The following is a 19,157-nucleotide window of genomic DNA, read 5'->3' on the forward strand; positions in this document are numbered from 1 at the left end:
GGAACTTTGTACAAAGAGCCCGCGTGGGGCCCGGGGGGGGGGAGGGGGGGCATGCGGGGGGGTGGGGGGAGGGGCGTGGGGTGGCTCTGCCCCCCTCCCACGGGGGGGACGACGACACCCAGGCGTCCGGGTGCCAGCGGGTGGGGGGCGACGGCACCCGAGATAAGGCAAAGCCTGGGGGGGGGGGGGGGAGGGGGCGTGGGGGGAGGGGAGCCCCCCCGAACCGCCAGGGTCCCGCGTGGGGGGGGGGGGGGCGTCACGAGGCCAGGCCCCGCTTCTGTAAACTGTCCCCCTCCTTGCTCTGCTTCAGCTCCTCCATCCTGGGGGGGGGACACACGATTGGGGGGGCTCAGGCTCCGTGGGGACCCCCCGCCCTCCCCCACCTGTGTCACCTGTCCCCACCCCCCGCGACACCCCCCAGCCCCACCCCCTCCCCTTCTCCACCCCCCGTGTCCCCCCACAACCTCCCCACTTCCCCCCCGTGTCCCCCCCACTCGTGTCGTCCCCCCCCCCGTGTCCTCCTCCCCACTCGTGTCCCCCGCCCCCCCGCGTCCCCCGCCCCCCCCGCGTCCCCCCCGCGTCCCCACCGGTGACGGCAGCGCCGCAGGAACCGCATGATCTTCCGGGCCGCCTGGTCCTGCCTGATGGTGAGGAAGGTGCCCCTGGGGGGAGGGGGGGTGAGGACACCCCGTCCCCAAGGACCCCGGCACCCAGTGTCCCCAGTCCCCAAGCGCCCAGTGTCCCCAGTCCCCAAGGACCCCGGCACCCAGTGTCCCCAGTCCCCAAGCGCCCAGTGTCCCCAGTCCCCAAGGACCCCGGCACCCAGTGTCCCCAGTCCCCAAGCGCCCAGTGTCCCCAGTCCCCAAGGACCCCGGCACCCAGTGTCCCCAGTCCCCAAGCGCCCAGTGTCCCCAGTCCCCAAGCACCCTGGCTCCCAGTGTCCCCAGTCCCCAAAGACCCCGTCCCCCAATGTCCCCCATCCCCAAGCACCCTGGCTCCCAGCGTCCCCAGTCCCCCATCCCCCAGTGTCCCCAGTCCCCAAACACCCTGGCTCCCAGCGTCCCCAGTCCCCCAGCACCCAGTGTCCCCAGGCCCCAGGGACCCCGTTCCCCAGTGTCCCCGTCCCCAAGGACCCTGTTCCCCAGCGTCCCCAGTCCCCCGGCACCCAGTGTCCCCAGTCCCCAAGCACCCTGGCTCCCAGTGTCCCCAGTCCCCCAACACCCAGTGTCCCCAGTCCCCCGTCCCCCAGTGTCCCCAGTCCCCCAGCACCCAGTGTCCCCAGGCCCCAAGGACCCTGTTCCCCAGTGTCCCCAGTCCCCTGGCACCCAGTGTCCCCAGTCCCCAAGCACCCTGGCTCCCAGTGTCCCCAGTCCCCCAACACCCAGTGTCCCCAGTCCCCCGTCCCCCAGTGTCCCCAGTCCCCCAGCACCCAGTGTCCCCAGGCCCCAAGGACCCTGTTCCCCAGTGTCCCCAGTCCCCAAGCACCCTGGCTCCCAGTGTCCCCAGTCCCCAGGGACCCCGTTCCCCAGCGTCCCCAGTCCCGCGCCCCCCAGCGCCCCCAGCGCCCCCAGACCCACCGGAGGCGCGGGGGCAGGGGGGCGGGGGGCGCGCGGGGGCCCTGCTGCAGGCGCTGGTGCTCGCGGTGGCTGCGGAAGCGCTGCTGGATGAGGACGGCCGCGCGCCGCCGCCGCTGGAACCGCTTCTGCTCGGCGTAGCTGCGGAACTTGCTCTGGATGAGGATGGCCGCCTGCGTCATCCGCTGGTACAGCGCGAACTGGGGGGGCACCGCGCCTCAGCGCCCGCCGGGGCGCCCCGCCTTCGCCCGGCGCCCCCAGGGGACCCCCGACACCGGGGTGCCCCCACCCCAAAGCCCCCCGGGGGGGTGCATGTGCCTGGGATCCCCAACAGGGTCCCCAAAATGGGGGTGCCCCCACCCCAACAACCCACCCAGGGGGCACCCAGGTGCCTGGGACCCCCAACACCAGGGTGCCCCCACCCCAAAGCCCACCCAGGGGGCACCCAGGTGCCTGGGATCCCCAACAGGGTCCCCAAAATGGGGGTGCCCCCACCCCAACACCCCCTGGTGAGGACCCAAGTGCCTGGGACCCCCAACATCGGGGTGCCCCCACCCCGAAGCCCCACCCAGGGGGCACCCAGGTGCCTGGGACCCCCAACACCAGGGTGCCCCCACCCCGAAGCCCCCCCCAGGGGGGACCCAGGTGCCTGGTATCCCCAACAGGGTCCCCAAAATGGGGGTGTCCCCACCCCAACACCCCCTGGTGAGGACCCAGGTGCCTGGGACCCCCAACATCGGGATGCCCCCACCCCAAAGCCCCCCGGGGGGGGTGCACGTGCCTGGGACCCCCAACACTGGGGTGCCCCCACCCCGAAGCCCCCCCAGGAGGGACCCAGGTGCCTGGGACCCCCAGGAGGGTCCCCGATATCGGGGTGCCCCCACCCCGACCCCCCGGGGGCCCCGGGCGCCCCCGTTACCTTCAGGGCAATCCAGGTAAGCTTGCGGGGCAGAGAGAGGAGGGTTATGGGGGGCGGGGGGGCGGGGGGGGGGCCCGGGGGGTTTTGGGGTCCCCCCCGCACCCCGTTACCTGCTTATACTTGCGGTAGCAGCGCTGGATGACGGCGGCCGCCATCTCCTGCTGCTCCTTCAGCCTCCGGCCCTGGGGGGGGAAGGGCTGGGGGGGTCAGCGGCGGCGGGGGGGCGCCGGGGGGGTTGGGGGGCGCCGGGGGGGTTGGGGGTCCCACGCACCCGGTACTTGCGGAAGGCGCCCTGGACGAGGCGGGCGGCCTCGTAGAGCTCGTGCTGCTCCTGGTCGGAGAGGGTGAGGAGGGCGACGGCGCCCTCGCCCCGCGCCCCCCCCGAGGCGTTGAGGAACTCGGCCCAGCCGGCGGCCGAGGGGGGCGGGGGCGGGCGCTCGGGGACCCCCGGGGACCCCCGGGGTGGCGCCTCCGCTCTGGGGGGGAGGGGCAGGGGGTGAGGCCTGGCACCCCCCCATGGGGACACTGGGGTGCCGCTGGACACGGGGGCCCCCCCCATGGGACACTGGGGTGCTGCTGGAAACGGGGGCCCCCCCATGGGGACACTGGGGTGCTGCTGGACATGGGGGCCCCCCCCATGGGACACTGGGGTGCTGCTGGACATGGGGGCCCCCCCATGGGATATTGGGGTGCTGCTGGACATGGGGCCCCCCCCATGGGATATTGGGGTGGTGCTGGACACAGGCCCCCCCCATGGGATATTGGGGTGCTGCTGGACATGGGGCCCCCCCCATGGGATATTGGGGTGCTGCTGGACATGGGAGACCCCCCCATGGGACATTGGGGTGCTGCTGGACACGGGGGACCCCCCATGGGACATTGGGGGACCCCCCCATGTGACATTGGGGTGCTGCTGGACCTGGGGGCCCCCCCATGGGATATTGGGGTGTCAGAGGACGTGAGGTCCCCCCCCAGGGATACTGGGGTGCTGCTGGACACGGGGACATTGGGGTGCACAGGATGCGGGGACCCCCCCATGGGGATATCGGGGTGTCCTGGGACACGGGGGACCCCCCCATGTGGACACTGGGGTGCTACTGGATGTGGGGCCCCCCCCAGGATATCGGGGTGTCACGGGATGGGGGTCCCCCAAAGCCGGGGGTACCTGGGGGGGGGCGCGGGGGGGCGGTCGACGCTCTCCAGGTAGGTGGCCAGCCAGGCCATGGCGGCGCTCAGCCCCGCCGTCCCCGCCGCCGCCGCCGTCCCCAGCGTCCCCAGCGTCCCCAGCGTCCCCGGGGGCCCCCCCGGCGCCTCCTGCTTGATGCGCTCGGGCGTGGCCTCGATGATCTGCCGCGCCAGCGTCACCACCTCCGCCTGGGGGGGACAGGTGACATCAGGACACGGGGCGGGGGCAAATCCATGGGGGATCCCCAACCCTGGGGGGGGAGCCCAAATTTGGGGGGGCCCCAGCTCTGGGGGGCCCCAACCCTGGGGGGTCCCCAACCTTTGGGGGTCCCCAGCTCAGGGGTCTCCAACCCTGGGGGGGTCCTCAATCTTTGGGGGGGGGGTCCCCAACTCTGGGGAGGGGCCCCAGCTTTAGGGGGGGTCCCCAGCTTTAGGGGATCCCCAACCCTGGGGGTCCCCACCCTGGGGGGGGTCCCGAAGCCCGGACACCAGGGTGTCCCCCCCCCCGTGGGTCCTCAGCCCTGGGGGTCCCCAACGCTGGGGGTCCCCGTGTGTCGTCCCCCCCCCCCCCCGTTACCTGCAGGGCGTCGTCGGCGTCGGGGGGGCTGGGGGGGGGCGCCCCCCAACTCTCGTCCTCGGGGGGGCCGGGGGGGGGAGGGGGCAGCGGGACGGAGCCGGGTCCCTCCGAGAGCCCCGAGGGGGAGGAGAGGCTGCTGGCGGTGCTCAGCCCTGGGGACACGGGGACACGGGGGGGCGTCAGTCTGGGGGGGGCGGACAGCCGGGGGGGCTGGGGAGGGGGCAGGGGACACCCTGGGGACAGCTGGGGACATGGCGGGGGGCTTGGGGACACAAAGAGGCTGGGGGGGACAGGGGACACCTTGGGGACACCTGGGGACATGGTGGGGGGGCTTGGGGACACCTGGGGACATGGGGGAGGGGGGCTTGGGACAGAAAGAGGCTGGGGGGGACAGGGGACACCTTGGGGACATGGCAGGGGGGCTTGGGGACAGAAAGAGGCTGGGGGGGACAGAGGGGACACGGGGGGACACTTGGGGACAGGCTGGAGGGGACGAGTGACAGCCGGGGGGGCCATGGGGAGGATCTGGGGGGACATGGGGACACAGCGGTGGTGGCAGTACCAGTGTCAGGGTGACCGAGGGAGGGGAGGGGACACGGCGCCGGTGACCGCACCGGGGTGCCGGTGACACGGAGCAGGGAGGGGACACGGCGCCGGCGACCGCACCAGGGTGCCGGGGAGGGGACACGGTGCCGTACCTGTGTCAGGGCTGGCGGAGAGCGGGGAGGGGACGCGCAGGCCGGGGAGGTGGCAGCGAGGGGACGCGGGGGACAGCTGCGGCTGCAGCTCCTCCAGGCGGGTGACGAGGGCCAGGTGGCCGCGGGCGCGGGCCAGGCCCAGCGGCAGCCGCCCCAGGGTGTCGGGGACGGCCAGCGCCCGCCGGTCCCAGCGGCACAGCCGCTCCGCCGCCTCCCGGTGACCCAGGGCGCACGCCCACATCTGGGGACGCGGCGGCACCCGGTCACCAAGGTCCCCTGGTCCCCAAGAGGCCACCCCCGGTACCCCCGGAGCCACCGCCCCCCACCCCTGTCCCTCTGATCCCACCGTGTCCCCATCCCTGCCGCGTCCCTGTTGTCCCCACCGTGTCCCCACCCCGTCCTTTTGTCCCCAAGGGTCCCCTCGTCCCCAAGATGCCACCCCCGGTACCCTCAGCCCCGCCTGTGCCACCACCTCGCCCCCCGTCCCCTCGATCAGGCTGTCTCCCCGCTGTCGCCTCCGTCCCCACCATGTCCCCGATGTCCCCGCTGTCCCCGCCGCGTCCCCGCTGTCCCCGCGTCCCCCCCGTCCCCGCGTCCCCCTCACCAGGGGGGTGCAGGAGAAATGGTCCACGTTGAGGGGGTCGACCTCCTGCTCCAGCTCCAGGCTGTCGGCCGCCAGCGCCCTGCGGGGACGGGGGGACACGGCCGGGATGTCACCTCCCCGGGGGGACACGGCCTGAGGTGGCACCTCCCCGGGGGGACACGGCCGGGGGGGGTCCCCGTCCCTGTCCCCGTCTCATCCCTGTCCCCAAGTGTCCCCCCGTGTCCCCAGGCGTCCCCGCTCACCGCCAGCGCCCCAGGGCCTCCCCCGTGTCCCCATCCCTGTCCCCAACATGTCCCCAAGTGTCCCCACATGTCCCCAAGCGTCCCCGCTCACCGCCAGCACCGTGGGGCCTCCACTGTGTCCCCATCCCTGTCCCTGTCCCCATCCCATCCTTGTCCCCATCCCCTCCCTGCCCCCACCCGTCCCCAAGGTGTCCCCAAGTGTCCCCAAGGTGTCCCCAGGCGTCCCTGCTCACCGCCAGCGCCCCAGGGCCTCCACCATGTCCCCATCTCTGTCCCCAGGTGTCCCCAAGATGTCCCCAAGGGTCCCCAAGGTGTCCCCAAGTGTTCCCGCTCACCGCCAGTGCCCCAGGGCCTCCACCATGTCCCCATCCCTGTCCCCAAGATGTCCCCAAGGTGTCCCCACGTGTCGCCAGGCGTCCCCCCGTGTCCCCAGGCGTCCCCGCTCACCGCCAGCGCCGCAGGGCCTCCACCGTGTCCCCATCCCTGTCCCATGTGTCCCCAACACGTCCCCAAGTGTCCCCACGGTGTCCCCAGGCGTCCCCCCGTGTCCCCAGGCGTCCCCGCTCACCGCCAGCGCCGCAGGGCCTCCACCGTGTCCCCATCCCTGTCCCATGTGTCCCCAACACGTCCCCAAGTGTCCCCACGGTGTCCCCAGGTGTCCCCCCGTGTCCCCAGGCGTCCCCGCTCACCGCCAGCGCCGCAGGGCCTCCACCAGGCCGGCGTAGCCCTGGGCGGCCGCCAGGTGCAGCAGCGTCATCCCGCGGAAGGTGGCCCCGTGGGCCAGCGCCGTCCCCGCCGCCGTCCTCGCCGCCGTCCCCGGCCAGCCCGGCCGCGCCATCATGGCCTCGCAGACGGCCACCACCCGCGCCTCGAAGGAGGAGCCCGGCCCCTGTCCCCGTGGGGACGTCAGGGGACACCGGGGAGCGTAGGGGGTGGCAGGGGACATCAGGGGACACGGGGGACATTGGGGACGTCAGGGGACACCAGGGGACACGAGGGATGTCAGGGGACAGTGGGGAGATGAGGGGACACCGAGGGACAGCGGGGGACGTCAGGGGACAGTGGGGGACATCAGGGGACAGTGGGGACATTAGGGGACAGTGGGGACATCAGAGGGACAGGGAAGATGTCAAGAGACACCAGGGGATTTCAAGGGACACAGAGGGGACATCAGGGGACGTTGGGGACATCAGGGGACACCAGGGGACACCCGGGATGTCAGGGGACACCCAAGGACATGGGGGATGTCACAGGACATCAGGGGACACTGGGGGACCCCGAGGGACGTTGGGGACACCAGGGGACGTCAGGGGACACTGGGGGACACTGGGGGACACTGGGGACACCAGGGGACACCGGGGGACACTGGGGACACCGGGGGACCCCGAGGGACGTTGGGGGACACCAGGGGACCCTGGGGACACCAGGGGACGTCAGGGGACACTGGGGGACACTGGGGACACCAGGGAACACCGGGGGACACTGGGGACACCGGGGTACCCCGAGGGACGTTGGGGGACACCGGGGGACACTGGGGACACCAGGGGACGTCAGGGGACACTGGGGGACACTAGGGACACTGGGGGACCCCGAGGGACGTTGGGGACACCAGGGGACGTCAGGGGACACTGGGGGACACCGGGGGACACTGGGGACACCGGGGACGTCAGGGACAGCGGGAGGTGGCAGGGGAGCCCGAGGGAGGCCCCGGATTGGGAGGGGTGGCCCCGCCCCTCCCCCACCCCAGGCCATGGGGGCCACCCCTCCCCCACCACTGGGCGTGGCCACTCCTTCCCCCCACTGGGCGGGGCCTGACCTGCTCCGGGGGGGCAGGGGGCGGGGCTCCCCGCGGGGGGGGCAGGGCCCCCAGCCGCGTCTCCAGCTGCTCCAGCCGCTCCAGGATGGACAGACGGAACTGGGCCTCTGGGGGGGAGGGGTCAGCGGGGGGGGGGGGTGGGCAGAGACCCCACCCCCACCATGCTCCGCCCCCCCCAAACGGGGTCACCCCACAGAGGGGCGGGGGCGATTCTGGGGTCCCCATAGCCCCCCCCCGCCCCACAGAGGGGACCCAGGCACCCGGTGTCACCCCATGGGAGGGCGGGGGAGGTTTTGGGGTGCCCCCGCCCCACAGAGGGGACCCAGGTGTCACCCCATATGGGGGGGGGACATTTTGGGGTCCCCCCGCCCCACAAAAGGGGACCCAGGTGCCCGGTGCCACCCCACATTAGGGCAGAGACGCTTTTGGGGTCCCCCCGCCCCACAAAAGGGGACCCAGGTGTCACCCCGCATGAGGGGGGGGACATTTTGGGGTCCCCCCACCCCACAGAGGGGACCCAGGTGTCGCCCCATGGGAGGGCGGGGGAGGTTTTGGGGTGCCCCCCGGGGGCGGGGGTGCCGTTCGGGGGGTCCCCGCTCACCGTCCAGCGCCAACCAGTCCAGCTGGGAGCCGGGGGGCCCCGTCGCAGCCCCCCGCGCCCGGTACTCGAAGGGGGCGGCGGCCGAGAGGAGGCGGGGGGGGCAGGCGACGCGCAGGGCGGCCACGCCCGCTTCGTGCGCTGGCGGAGAGGGGGGGTCAGCCACCGTGGGGAGGGGGACACGGGTGGGTTGTGCGTGTGTGTCCCCCCCCCCCCCCCGCCCCACGGGGACACTCACGGGGACAGTAGCAGCGCAGGACGCCCGGCTGGACCAGGGCGGCCGGCACCGACACCCGGTCGAAGAGGCAGCTGTAGGCGCCGGCGCCCCACGGGCCGGTGATCAGCACCTTCACCCCGCCCTGGGGGGGGGAGGGGGGGGGGATGTCACGCGTGGGCCCCCCCAGGAATGGGGGGACGCCCCCCCCCGCCCCCGCCGCGGGCGGCCCCCGCTCACCTCGGGGTAGGACCACTCCGGGGAGAAGTCGGTGATGGCGAGGGGCGGCTCGGCGGGGAGGGGGACGGGGGGGGAGGGGGGGGGGCGCGGGGCGGGGGGGACCCCGGCGGCGCCCGGCAGCAGCTCGGCGAGGGGGGGCTGGGGGGCCTCTTCTTCCTCCTCCTCCTCCTCCTCCTCCTCCTCCTCCTGGGCCCCCGCCGCCGCCGGGGGGGGCGCGCCGGGGGGGGCCTCGGCCTCGCAGCCGTAGGTCTGGCCGCGGCGGGGGCTGTTGAGGAAGCAGTCGGGGTCGAAGGCGGGGGGCGGCGCGGGGGGGGGCAGCCCCCCGCCGCAGGGGCCCTCGGGGGTCAGCAGGTGCTGGCTGGGGGTCAGGCCCAGGGCGTTTTGGGGGCCCCCCGGCGCCGCCCCCCCCCCTACGTTGGCTACGACTAAAAGGGGGAGCCCCGGGGGGAAAGGAGGGGGGGCTTCGGGGGGCTGCGGGGGGGCCCCCCCCAGGCCCGGGGAGGGTTGGGTGGTGTCGGGGGAGGAGGGGGCGGCTTTGGGGGGCTCGGCCGCCGCCGCCGCCGCCCCCCCCCCGGCCCCTGGCTCCATTTTGGGGGAGATGATGCGGTGTTTGGTGCTGCCGCACTTGTGGCCCGGGGTGCCTGGGGGGGAGAGGGGGGCGTCAGGGGGGCGGGGGGGAGGGGCTTTGGGGGTCCCGGGGGGTCCCAGGGGGGTTCAGGGGTGTTTGGGGGGGTCCCGGGGGGGGTTCAAGAGGTCCCAGGGGAGGGTTCAGGGGGTCCCGGGGGGTTTGGGGGTCCCAGGGGGGTTCAAGAGGTCCCAGGGGAGGGTTCAGGGGGTCCCAGGGGTGGTTCAGGCAGTCCCGGGGGGTTCAGGGGGTCCCGGGGGTTTGGGGGTCCCAGGGGGGTTCAGGCGGTCCCGGGGGGGTTCAGGCGGTCCCAGGGGGGGTTCAGGGGTATTTAGGGGGTTCCCAGGGGGTCCCAGGGGGTCCCAGGGGGTTTGGGGGGCCCAGGGGGTTTGGGGGGTTCTGAGGGGATTTGGGGGGTCCTGGGGTGGTTCAGAGGGTCCCGGGGGGTTCAGGGGGTCCCAGGGGGTTTGGGGGTCCCGGGGGGGGGGGGTTCAGGGTGTCCCAGGGGAGGTTGGGGGTCCCGGGGGCGGAGGGTTGGGGGGTCCTGTGGGGCTCCCAAGGGGGTTCAGTGGGTCCCAGGGGGGTTTGGGAGGTCCCGGGGGGGGGGTTCAGGGGGTCCCGGGGGGTCCCGGGGGTCCCCGTCTCACCCAGCCCCCCGGCGCAGAGGCAGGCGTGGGTGCGGGGGGGCGGCCGCGCCTGGTGACTCTCCAGGACCCTCTGCACCAGCTGCTCCAGCGAGAGCCCGGCCGGGGCCCCCCCCCCGTTACCGCAGCCCCACTTCACCCCGTGAACTGCGGCCGGGGAGGGGGCGAACAGTCAGAACCGGGGTTGGTTTTGGGGGTGTCGTGTGCGTGTGTGTGTCCCCGAGAGCCCCCCCAAGGCGCTCACACATGGGGCGCAGCTGGGCGACGAGCTCCTCCTGCGACCACTTGAGCCACTCGCGGGGGTCGGCGGTGGCGGCGCAGAGCGGGGGGCCGCCGGCGCAGAGCGGGGGGCCGCAGGGGCGGCCGCACTCCTCCATGGCCGGGACGTTCAGGTAGTGCACCAGGACGATGTCGGGGTTCTGGGGGGGGGGGGGGGGGACGGACAGACGGGTCTGTGGTTTTGGGGGGCTGAGGGGGGGTGAGGACCCCCCCGGGGTGGTTTGGGGGGGCTGGGGGCCCCCCGTTACCTGCAGCAGCCAGTAGCAGCGGCGGTGGAAGGTGGGGACGATGGAGGAGTGGACGTAGCAGCCGTAGAGGCACTGCGGGGAGCGGCGGGCTGGGGGGGGGGGGGGCCGACACCCCCCCCCCCGACACCCCCAAACCATCCTTTGGGGGTCCTGACACCCCCAAACCACGCCCCGGGGGTGCTGACACCCCCAAACTACCAACCCGGGGGGTCCCCACGCCCTCATCTGCCTGGCTGGGGGGGCCTGACACCCCCGAAACACCCCCCGGGGGGCCCCAGCACCCCTGGACACCCCCCTTGGGGGCCCTGACACCCCCAAAACACCTTTTAAGGGTCCCCAGCACCCCCAGAGCCCCCCTTGGGGTCCTGACACCCCGAACTCCCCCCTTAGGGGTCCCCAGCACCCTTAGACCCACCTTGGGGGTCCCTGGCACCCCCAAACCACCCCTTTGGGTGTCCTCAACACCCCCAAACCACCCCCTTGGGGGTCCCCAGCACCCCTAGATCCCCTTTTGGGGGTCCTGCACCCCCAAACTGCCCTCCGGGGGTCCCCAGCACCCCCAAACCCTCCCTTGGGGGTCCCCAGAGTCACTAGATTCCCTCTGGGGGGTCCTCAGCACCCCTAAGCCGCACCCTGGGGTCCCCAGTACCCCCAGACTCCCCCCTTGGGGGTCCCAACACCCCAAACCACCCCCTCGGGGCTCCCCAGCAGCCCTAGATCCCCTTTTTGGGGGTCCCGACACCCCCAAACCACCCTCTGGGGATCCCGGACACCCCCAAACCACCCCCCTTTGGGGACCCCCACTCCCCCATCGCCCCCCTCCCCGCCCAGCGGTGCCGAGGGGCCAGGTTTTTGGGGGGCCAGGGGTTGGTTTTGGGGACCAGGGTTTTTTGGGGGGGGGGGGGCTGTGAGGTGATTTTGGGGGGGTGGCGGGTTTTGGGGGGCCCCCCCCCGCCTCCTACCTCCACCCCCTGCACCTTCAGCTTCATGTGGTCCTCGCGCGTGGTCTTGCCGTCCTTGCGCTTCTTCCAGCAGTAGCCGTCCTTGCGGTACTTCACCTTCTTCCGGTTGTAGAGGATGACGGAGCCGTTCTGCGGCCTGGAAACGGGGGTGAAGGGGGGGCACCCCGCGGCCTGGCACCCCCCCACGCCGCCCTGCCGTGCCCCACGGCCGCCCCACGCCACCCCACCGTGCCCCATGGCCACCCCGCCGTGCCCCACGGTGCCCCACGGCCGCCCCACGCCACCCCATGGCCACCCCGCCGTGCCCCACAGTGCCCCACGGCCGCCCCGCCGTGCCCCACGGTGCCCCACGGCCACCCCACGCCACCCCACCGTGCCTCATGGTGCCCCACGGCCACCCCACAGTGACCCACGGTGCCCCACGGCCGCCCCACAGTGACCCACGGTGCCCCATGGTGCCCCACGGCCTCCCCACCATGCCCCATGGTGCCCCACGGCCACCCCACAGCCTCCCTACCGTGCCCCACAGAGACCCACGGTGCCCCATGGCTACCCCACGGTGCCCCACAGGGACCCACAGCCACCCCACCGTGCCCCACACCACCCCACGGTGCCCCACAGTGCCCCATGGCCACCCCACAGTGACCCACGACGCCCCATGGCCACCCCACAGGCTCCCCACCGTGCCCCACAGTGACCCACGGTGCCCCATGGCCACCCCACCATGCCCCGCAGTGACCCACAGCCTCCCCACCGTGCCCCACAGCGACCTACAGTGTCCCACGGCCACCCCACGCCGCCCCACGCCGCCCCACCTGGTCTTGGGGGAGCAGGAGAGCCACTCGTCGTGTTTCTCGAAGGTGATCAGATAGGAGGCGATTTCCTGGGGGGGGGGGAAGGATGAGGTGACCCCCCCGTGTCCCGTTGTCACCCCCCCGTGTCACCCCCACTATCGCATTGCTGTCCCCCCCGTTGTCCCGCTGCCCCTCCCCATCCCCGACCCCCCTCATCCTTCCCCCCGTGTCCCCAATGCCCTGTCCCCCCACGTCCCCGCTGTCCCCCCCACGTCCCCGCTGTCCCCCCCACGTCCCCAACGCCCTGTCCCCCTGTCCCTGATGTCCCATTCCCCCACTGTCCCCATCCCTGTGTCCCCACGTGTCCCCATGCCTGTGTCCCCACCGCCCCAGGTCCCTGTCCCCATTGCCCTGTCCCCGTGTCCCCATTGCCCTGTCCCTGTGTCCCCCCACACCCCATCCCCGTGTCCCCACCGTCCCCATTCCCCACGTCCCCTCCCTGTCCCCAGGTGCCCCCCCGTGTCCCCAAGTCCCCCCCGTGTCCCCTGCCACCTCGTTGGTGTTCCAGCGCAGCTGCTCCTTGGGCAGGACGGGGCATTTGGGCAGGCATTCCACCAGCTTCCGGGGCAGGAAAACCTTCAGGGGGCTCCTCTCTGCGAGGGAGGGGTGAGCGTCCCCCCGTGTCCCCCCCGTGTGTCCCCATGTCCCCCCGTGTCCCCCCCGTGTGTCCCCGTGTCCCCTCGCGTCCCCCCCCCTTACCAGAGACCTCGCTGGGTTCCTTGCTGCTCATGGTGGGGGCGCGGCGCGGGGCCCTCACAGCTCCCCGCGGGGCGCGGAGGAAGGGCTCGCACCTGGGGGGGCACCGGGGGTCACCCCCGTCCCCGTGTCCCCGCCGAGGGGGGGACGGGTGGGGGAGGGCGCCCCGGGGGTGGGGACGGCGTGGGGACGTCCCTGGGGGCTCCCCGCAGGCGCCCCCCGGCTCGGGCCTGGCAACTCCCAGCACCCCACCGCCCCCCTCGGCACCCTGCCCCACACCCCGTGGCACCCCACGGCCCCCCCAGCCCCCCCCCAAGACCCCTGCCCCACGGCCCCCCCAGCCCCCCCAGCCCCCTGCCCCACAACCTCCACAGCCCCCCCAGACCCCTGCCCCACGGCCCCCCCAGCCCCCTGCCCCACAACCCCCACAGCCCCCCCCAGCCCCCTGCCCCACAGCCCCCCCCAGCCCCCCCCCCCCAAATCCCACCCCATGGCCCCCCACATTCCCTTGCCACACCCCCACAACACTCACCCCTGACACCCCCAGACCCCCACCCCACGGCCCCCCACAGCCCCCACAGCCCCACCCCATGGCACCCCACGATCCCACCCTGTGGCCCCCCACATCCTCACCCCACAGCCCCACCCCCCCCCCCCCCCAGGACCCCCACCATCCCACCCCATGGCCCCCCACATCCCCGCCCCATGGCCTCCCACCATCCCACCCTATAGCCCCCCATATCCCCACTCCTGACCCCCCCCACATCCCCGCCCCCCCGGCCCCGCCCCCGGCCCCTCCGCCCCCACCTGCCGGCCCTGGGAGGCCGCTGCCGCCGTTGCCGCCGTTGCCCCCGCCTCCGCCGCCGCCTCCGCCCCCGCCGCCGGCCGCCATCTTCCCTTCCCGCCCCGCCGGGGACGGCGCCGCCGGCGCGTGACCTCAGCGCGCACGGGGGGGGGCGGGGCCGGGGCTGGGTGGGCGGGGGCCGGGGTGAGCGGGCGGGACCGAGGGCGAGGGCGGGCGGGACCGAGGGCGAGGGCGGGCGGGGCCGAGGGGTGGGTGGGCGGGTCCGAGGGGGGGTGGGCGGGGCGGAGGGGGGTGGGCGGGGCCAGCTCCCGGCCGGCTGCAGGGAGGAGGCCGCTATAGGACGCTATGAGGGGGCTATGGGGGCCATAGGGGGGGGCTATGGGGCGCTATAGGATGCAGCTATAGGGCCCGTACGAGGTGGCCACAGGGCACTGTAGGAGGCCGCTATGGAGCCCATAGGAGGGCACTACAGGGGGTCACTATGGAGCTCGTAGCAAGCAGCTATAGGGCGCTATAGGAGGTTGCTATGGAGTCCATAGGACCTGGCTATAGAACACTACAGGAGAGGAATATGGCGCACTATGCAGCTTCGCTATAGAGCCCATAGGAGGCAGCTATAGGGCACCATAGGGGGTCGCTATGGGGCCCTATAGGAGATCACTAGGGGGCCTGTGTGAGGCAGCTATAGGTGACTGTACGGGCGGCTATGGGGCCCTATAGGAGGCGGTTATGGGGCCCTATAGGAGATGGCTATAGCGCACTATAGAGACAGCTGCAGGGCACTATAGGGGCTCACTACAGGACCCATAGGAGGTGCCTATAGGGCGCTATAGGGGGTGGCTATGGGGCGCTATAGGGCCCATACGAGGCAGCTATAGGCGGTCACTATGGGGCCCATAGGAGGTGGCTATAGGGCACTATAGAGACAGCTGCAGGGCACTATAGGGGCTTACTACAGGACCCATAGGAGGTGGCTATAGGGCACTATAGGGGGTCGCTATGGGGCCCATAGGAGGTGGCTATAGGGCACTATAGAGACAGCTGCAGGGCACTATAGGAGCTCACTACAGGACCCATAGGAGGTGGCTATAGGGCACTATAGGGGGTCACTATGGGGCCTACAGGAGGTGGCTATAGGGGGTCGCTATGGGGCCCATAGGAGGTGGCACAAACCAGGGGGCAGTGGGCGGGGCTGAGGGACGGTGGGCGGGGCGGTGGGCGGGGCAGTGGAGCTGTGGGTGGGGCAGTGGGCGGGGCGGTGGGGGGCTGTGGGCGGGGCTGCAGAGATGGGAGTAAAGCAGTGGGTGGGGCAGCAGGGCTGTGGGCGGGGCAATAGGCCAGTGGGCGGGGCAGCAGGCGGGGCTGTCTCACCTCAGGGGCACCGCGGGGCCCCCCCGCCCCCTGCTTCATCCTGGGGGGGGGGGGGGGGGGGGGGGCGGGGGGGGGCGTCACCCCCTCGCCGCCGGCGCCCCCAAAGCCGCCCGCCTTCCCCCCAACCCCAACCCCCTCACCGCTCCCCGCCGCTCTGCCGCCGCTTCAGCTCCCGCAGGTGGGCGCGGACCCGGGCGGGGCCCCCGGGGGGGGACGCGGTGACGCCGGCGGCCGAGCGCCCGCGGGGAGGGCAGCGGCGAGGGCGGGGTCCCCCCGCGCGCCCCCGCCGTCTCGGGGGGCTGGGCGGCGGCCGGCCTGCGGACAAACGGGGGCCGTCGGCGCCGGGGCGCGGCCCGCAGCGCGACGCCTCGCGCCCTTACCGGCGCCTCACGCGGCCGGGCCTACCTGGGCGTGGCGGGCGCGGCGGGCGCGTGGCCGCGGCGGCTGATGGTGCGGGATCGCCTGGGGGGGGCGAGAGGGGCATGAGCGGGGGCATCGGGGACATGGGGGGGATTTGGGGAGGTACAGGGGAGGTATGGGGGGATTTGGGGACGTATAGGGGAGGTATGGGGAGGTATAGGGGAGGTATGGGGGGATTTGGGGACGTATGGGGGAGGTATGGGGACGTATAGGGGAGGTACGGGGGGATTTGGGGACGTATGGGGGGATTTGGGGACGTATAGGGGAGGTACGGGGGGATTTGGGGACGTATAGGGGAGGTATGGGGAGGTATAGGGGAGGTATGGGGGGATTTGGGGACGTATGGGGGAGGTATGGGGAGGTATAGGGGAGGTATGGGGGGATTTGGGGACGTATGGGGGAGGTATGGGGACGTATAGGGGAGGTACGGGGGGATTTGGGGACGTATGGGGGAGGTATGGGGGGATTTGGGGACGTATGGGGGGATTTGGGGACGTATAGGGGAGGTACGGGGGGATTTGGGGACGTATAGGGGAGGTATGGGGAGGTATAGGGGAGGTATGGGGGGATTTGGGGACGTATGGGGGAGGTATGGGGGGATTTGGGGACGTATAGGGGAGGTATGGGGAGGTATAGGGGAGGTATGGGGGGATTTGGGGACGTATGGGGGAGGTATGGGGGGATTTGGGGACGTATAGGGGAGGTATGGGGAGGTATAGGGGAGGTATGGGGGGATTTGGGGACGTATGGGGGAGGTATGGGGACGTATAGGGGAGGTACGGGGGGATTTGGGGACGTATGGGGGAGGTATGGGGGGATTTGGGGACGTATGGGGGGATTTGGGGACGTATAGGGGAGGTACGGGGGGATTTGGGGACGTATAGGGGAGGTATGGGGAGGTATAGGGGAGGTATGGGGGGATTTGGGGACGTATGGGGGAGGTATGGGGGGATTTGGGGACGTATAGGGGAGGTATGGGGAGGTATAGGGGAGGTATGGGGGGATTTGGGGACGTATGGGGGAGGTATGGGGGGATTTGGGGACGTATAGGGGAGGTATGGGGAGGTATAGGGGAGGTATGGGGGGATTTGGGGACGTATGGGGGAGGTATGGGGACGTATAGGGGAGGTACGGGGGGATTTGGGGACGTATGGGGGAGGTATGGGGGGATTTGGGGACGTATGGGGGGATTTGGGGACGTATAGGGGAGGTACGGGGGGATTTGGGGACGTATAGGGGAGGTATGGGGAGGTATAGGGGAGGTATGGGGGGATTTGGGGACGTATGGGGGAGGTATGGGGAGGTATAGGGGAGGTATGGGGGGATTTGGGGACGTATAGGGGAGGTATGGGGAGGTATAGGGGAGGTATGGGGGGATTTGGGGACGTATGGGGGAGGTATGGGGACGTATAGGGGAGGTACGGGGGGATTTGGGGACGTATGGGGGAGGTATGGGGGGATTTGGGGACGTATGGGGGGATTTGGGGACGTATAGGGGAGGTACGGGGGGATTTGGGGACGTATAGGGGAGGTATGGGGAGGTATAGGGGAGGTATGGGGGGATTTGGGGACGTATGGGGGAGGTATGGGGAGGTATAGGGGAGGTATGGGGGGATTTGGGGACGTATAGGGGAGGTATGGGGAGGTATAGGGGAGGTATGGGGGGATTTGGGGACGTATGGGGGGCGTATGGGGACGTATAGGGGAGGTACGGGGGGATTTGGGGACGTATGGGGGAGGTATGGGGGGATTTGGGGACGTATGGGGGGATTTGGGGACGTATAGGGGAGGTACGGGGGGATTTGGGGACGTATAGGGGAGGTATGGGGAGGTATAGGGGAGGTATGGGGGGATTTGGGGACGTATGGGGGAGGTATGGGGGGATTTGGGGACGTATAGGGGAGGTATGGGGAGGTATAGGGGAGGTATGGGGGGATTTGGGGACGTATGGGGGAGGTATGGGGGGATTTGGGGACGTATAGGGGAGGTATGGGGAGGTATAGGGGAGGTATGGGGGGATTTGGGGACGTATGGGGGAGGTATGGGGACGTATAGGGGAGGTACGGGGGGATTTGGGGACGTATGGGGGAGGTATGGGGGGATTTGGGGACGTATGGGGGGATTTGGGGACGTATAGGGGAGGTACGGGGGGATTTGGGGACGTATAGGGGAGGTATGGGGAGGTATAGGGGAGGTATGGGGGGATTTGGGGACGTATGGGGGAGGTATGGGGAGGTATAGGGGAGGTATGGGGGGATTTGGGGACGTATAGGGGAGGTATGGGGAGGTATAGGGGAGGTATGGGGGGATTTGGGGACGTATGGGGGAGGTATGGGGACGTATAGGGGAGGTACGGGGGGATTTGGGGACGTATGGGGGAGGTATGGGGGGATTTGGGGACGTATGGGGGGATTTGGGGACGTATAGGGGAGGTACGGGGGGATTTGGGGACGTATAGGGGAGGTATGGGGAGGTATAGGGGAGGTATGGGGGGATTTGGGGACGTATAGGGGAGGTATGGGGACGTATAGGGGAGGTACGGGGGGATTTGGGGACGTATGGGGGAGGTATGGGGGGATTTGGGGACGTATGGGGGAGGTATGGGGACGTATAGGGGAGATATGGGGGGATTTGGGGACGTATGGGGGAGGTATGGGGAGGTATAGGGGAGGTATGGGGGGATTTGGGGACGTATGGGGGAGGTATGGGGGGATTTGGGGACGTATGGGGGGATTTGGGGACGTATAGGGGAGGTACGGGGGGATTTGGGGACGTATAGGGGAGGTATGGGGAGGTATAGGGGAGGTATGGGGGGATTTGGGGACGTATAGGGGAGGTATGGGGGGATTTGGGGATGTAGGGGGAGGTATGGGGACGTATAGGGGAGGTATGGGGGGATTTGGGGACGTATAGGGGGATTTGGGGACGTATAGGGGAGGTATGGGGGGATTTGGGGAGGTACAGGGGATGTATGGGGGGATTTGGGGACGTATAGGGGGATTTGGGGATGTATAGGGGAGGTATGGAGAAATTTGGAAGGTATAGAGGGGAATTGGGGACATATAGGGGACGTACAGGGGGATTTGGGGACCTATAGGGGGATTTGGGGAAACTGGGACATATAGGAGGATTTGGGGAGGTATAGGGGAAATTGGGGTTGTATGGGGGGTTTGGGGGCATATAGGGGACACGTAGGGGGGATTTGGAAGGTATAGAGAGGAACTGGGGACATATGGGGGGATTTGAGGAGGTATAAAGCGATTTGAGGACATATAGGGGATGTATAGGGGGGATTTGGGGACGTATGGGGGAACTGGGGACGTATGGGGGGAATTTGGGAGGTATAGAAGGATTTGGGGACGGAAGGGGGGATTTGGGGATGTATAGGAGAAGTATAGGGGGGATTTGGGGGTCCCTGTACCCCCCCATGGTGCCTTGCTGCCTCTCCATCCCCCGCGCCCATTGCCCCCGGTTTTGGGGCGATTTCCCCCGGTTTGGGGGGCGATTCGGCCGGGGGAGGAGGAGGAGGAGGAGGAGGAGGAGGAGGAGGAGGAGGAGAAGGAGAAGGAGGAGGAGGAAGGCCTGC

General features: G+C 71.0%; 1 protein-coding gene across 6 annotated transcripts; it reads right to left on the minus strand.

Moving 5' to 3' along the window:
• Positions 1–69: 69 nt before the first annotated feature.
• Positions 70–13,911, minus strand: CAMTA2 (calmodulin binding transcription activator 2). Of its 6 annotated transcripts, XM_087777801.1 has the most exons (23): positions 13,783–13,911; positions 12,979–13,070; positions 12,772–12,872; positions 12,241–12,308; positions 11,426–11,561; positions 10,464–10,535; positions 10,181–10,355; positions 9,940–10,083; positions 8,668–9,308; positions 8,452–8,572; positions 8,217–8,354; positions 7,616–7,722; positions 6,489–6,688; positions 5,558–5,636; positions 4,954–5,194; positions 4,256–4,407; positions 3,659–3,867; positions 2,765–2,969; positions 2,604–2,675; positions 2,494–2,514; positions 1,578–1,774; positions 588–662; positions 73–320 (listed from the first exon to the last, which is right to left on the minus strand). In XM_087777801.1, the coding sequence occupies exons 2-23, from the start codon at positions 13,007–13,009 to the stop codon at positions 257–259; spliced, it is 3,249 nt and encodes a 1,082-aa protein (XP_087633927.1). In that variant the 5' UTR covers positions 13,010–13,070; positions 13,783–13,911; the 3' UTR covers positions 73–256. The 6 variants fall into 6 exon arrangements, with proteins under 6 accessions (XP_087633928.1, XP_087633924.1, XP_087633926.1 ...); XM_087777798.1 differs by lacking the exon at positions 12,979–13,070 and having other exon boundaries at positions 71–320; positions 11,441–11,561; positions 13,783–13,888; XM_087777800.1 differs by lacking the exon at positions 12,979–13,070 and having other exon boundaries at positions 72–320; positions 588–641; positions 13,783–13,888.
• Between the last annotated feature and the right edge of the window lie 5,246 nt (positions 13,912–19,157).

Source organism: Nipponia nippon, unplaced genomic scaffold (assembly GCF_047370975.1).
Source record: "Nipponia nippon isolate SJK-2023a ecotype South Korea unplaced genomic scaffold, ASM4737097v1 scaffold_41, whole genome shotgun sequence".
In the NCBI taxonomy this organism is placed as follows: domain Eukaryota; kingdom Metazoa; phylum Chordata; class Aves; order Pelecaniformes; family Threskiornithidae; genus Nipponia; species Nipponia nippon.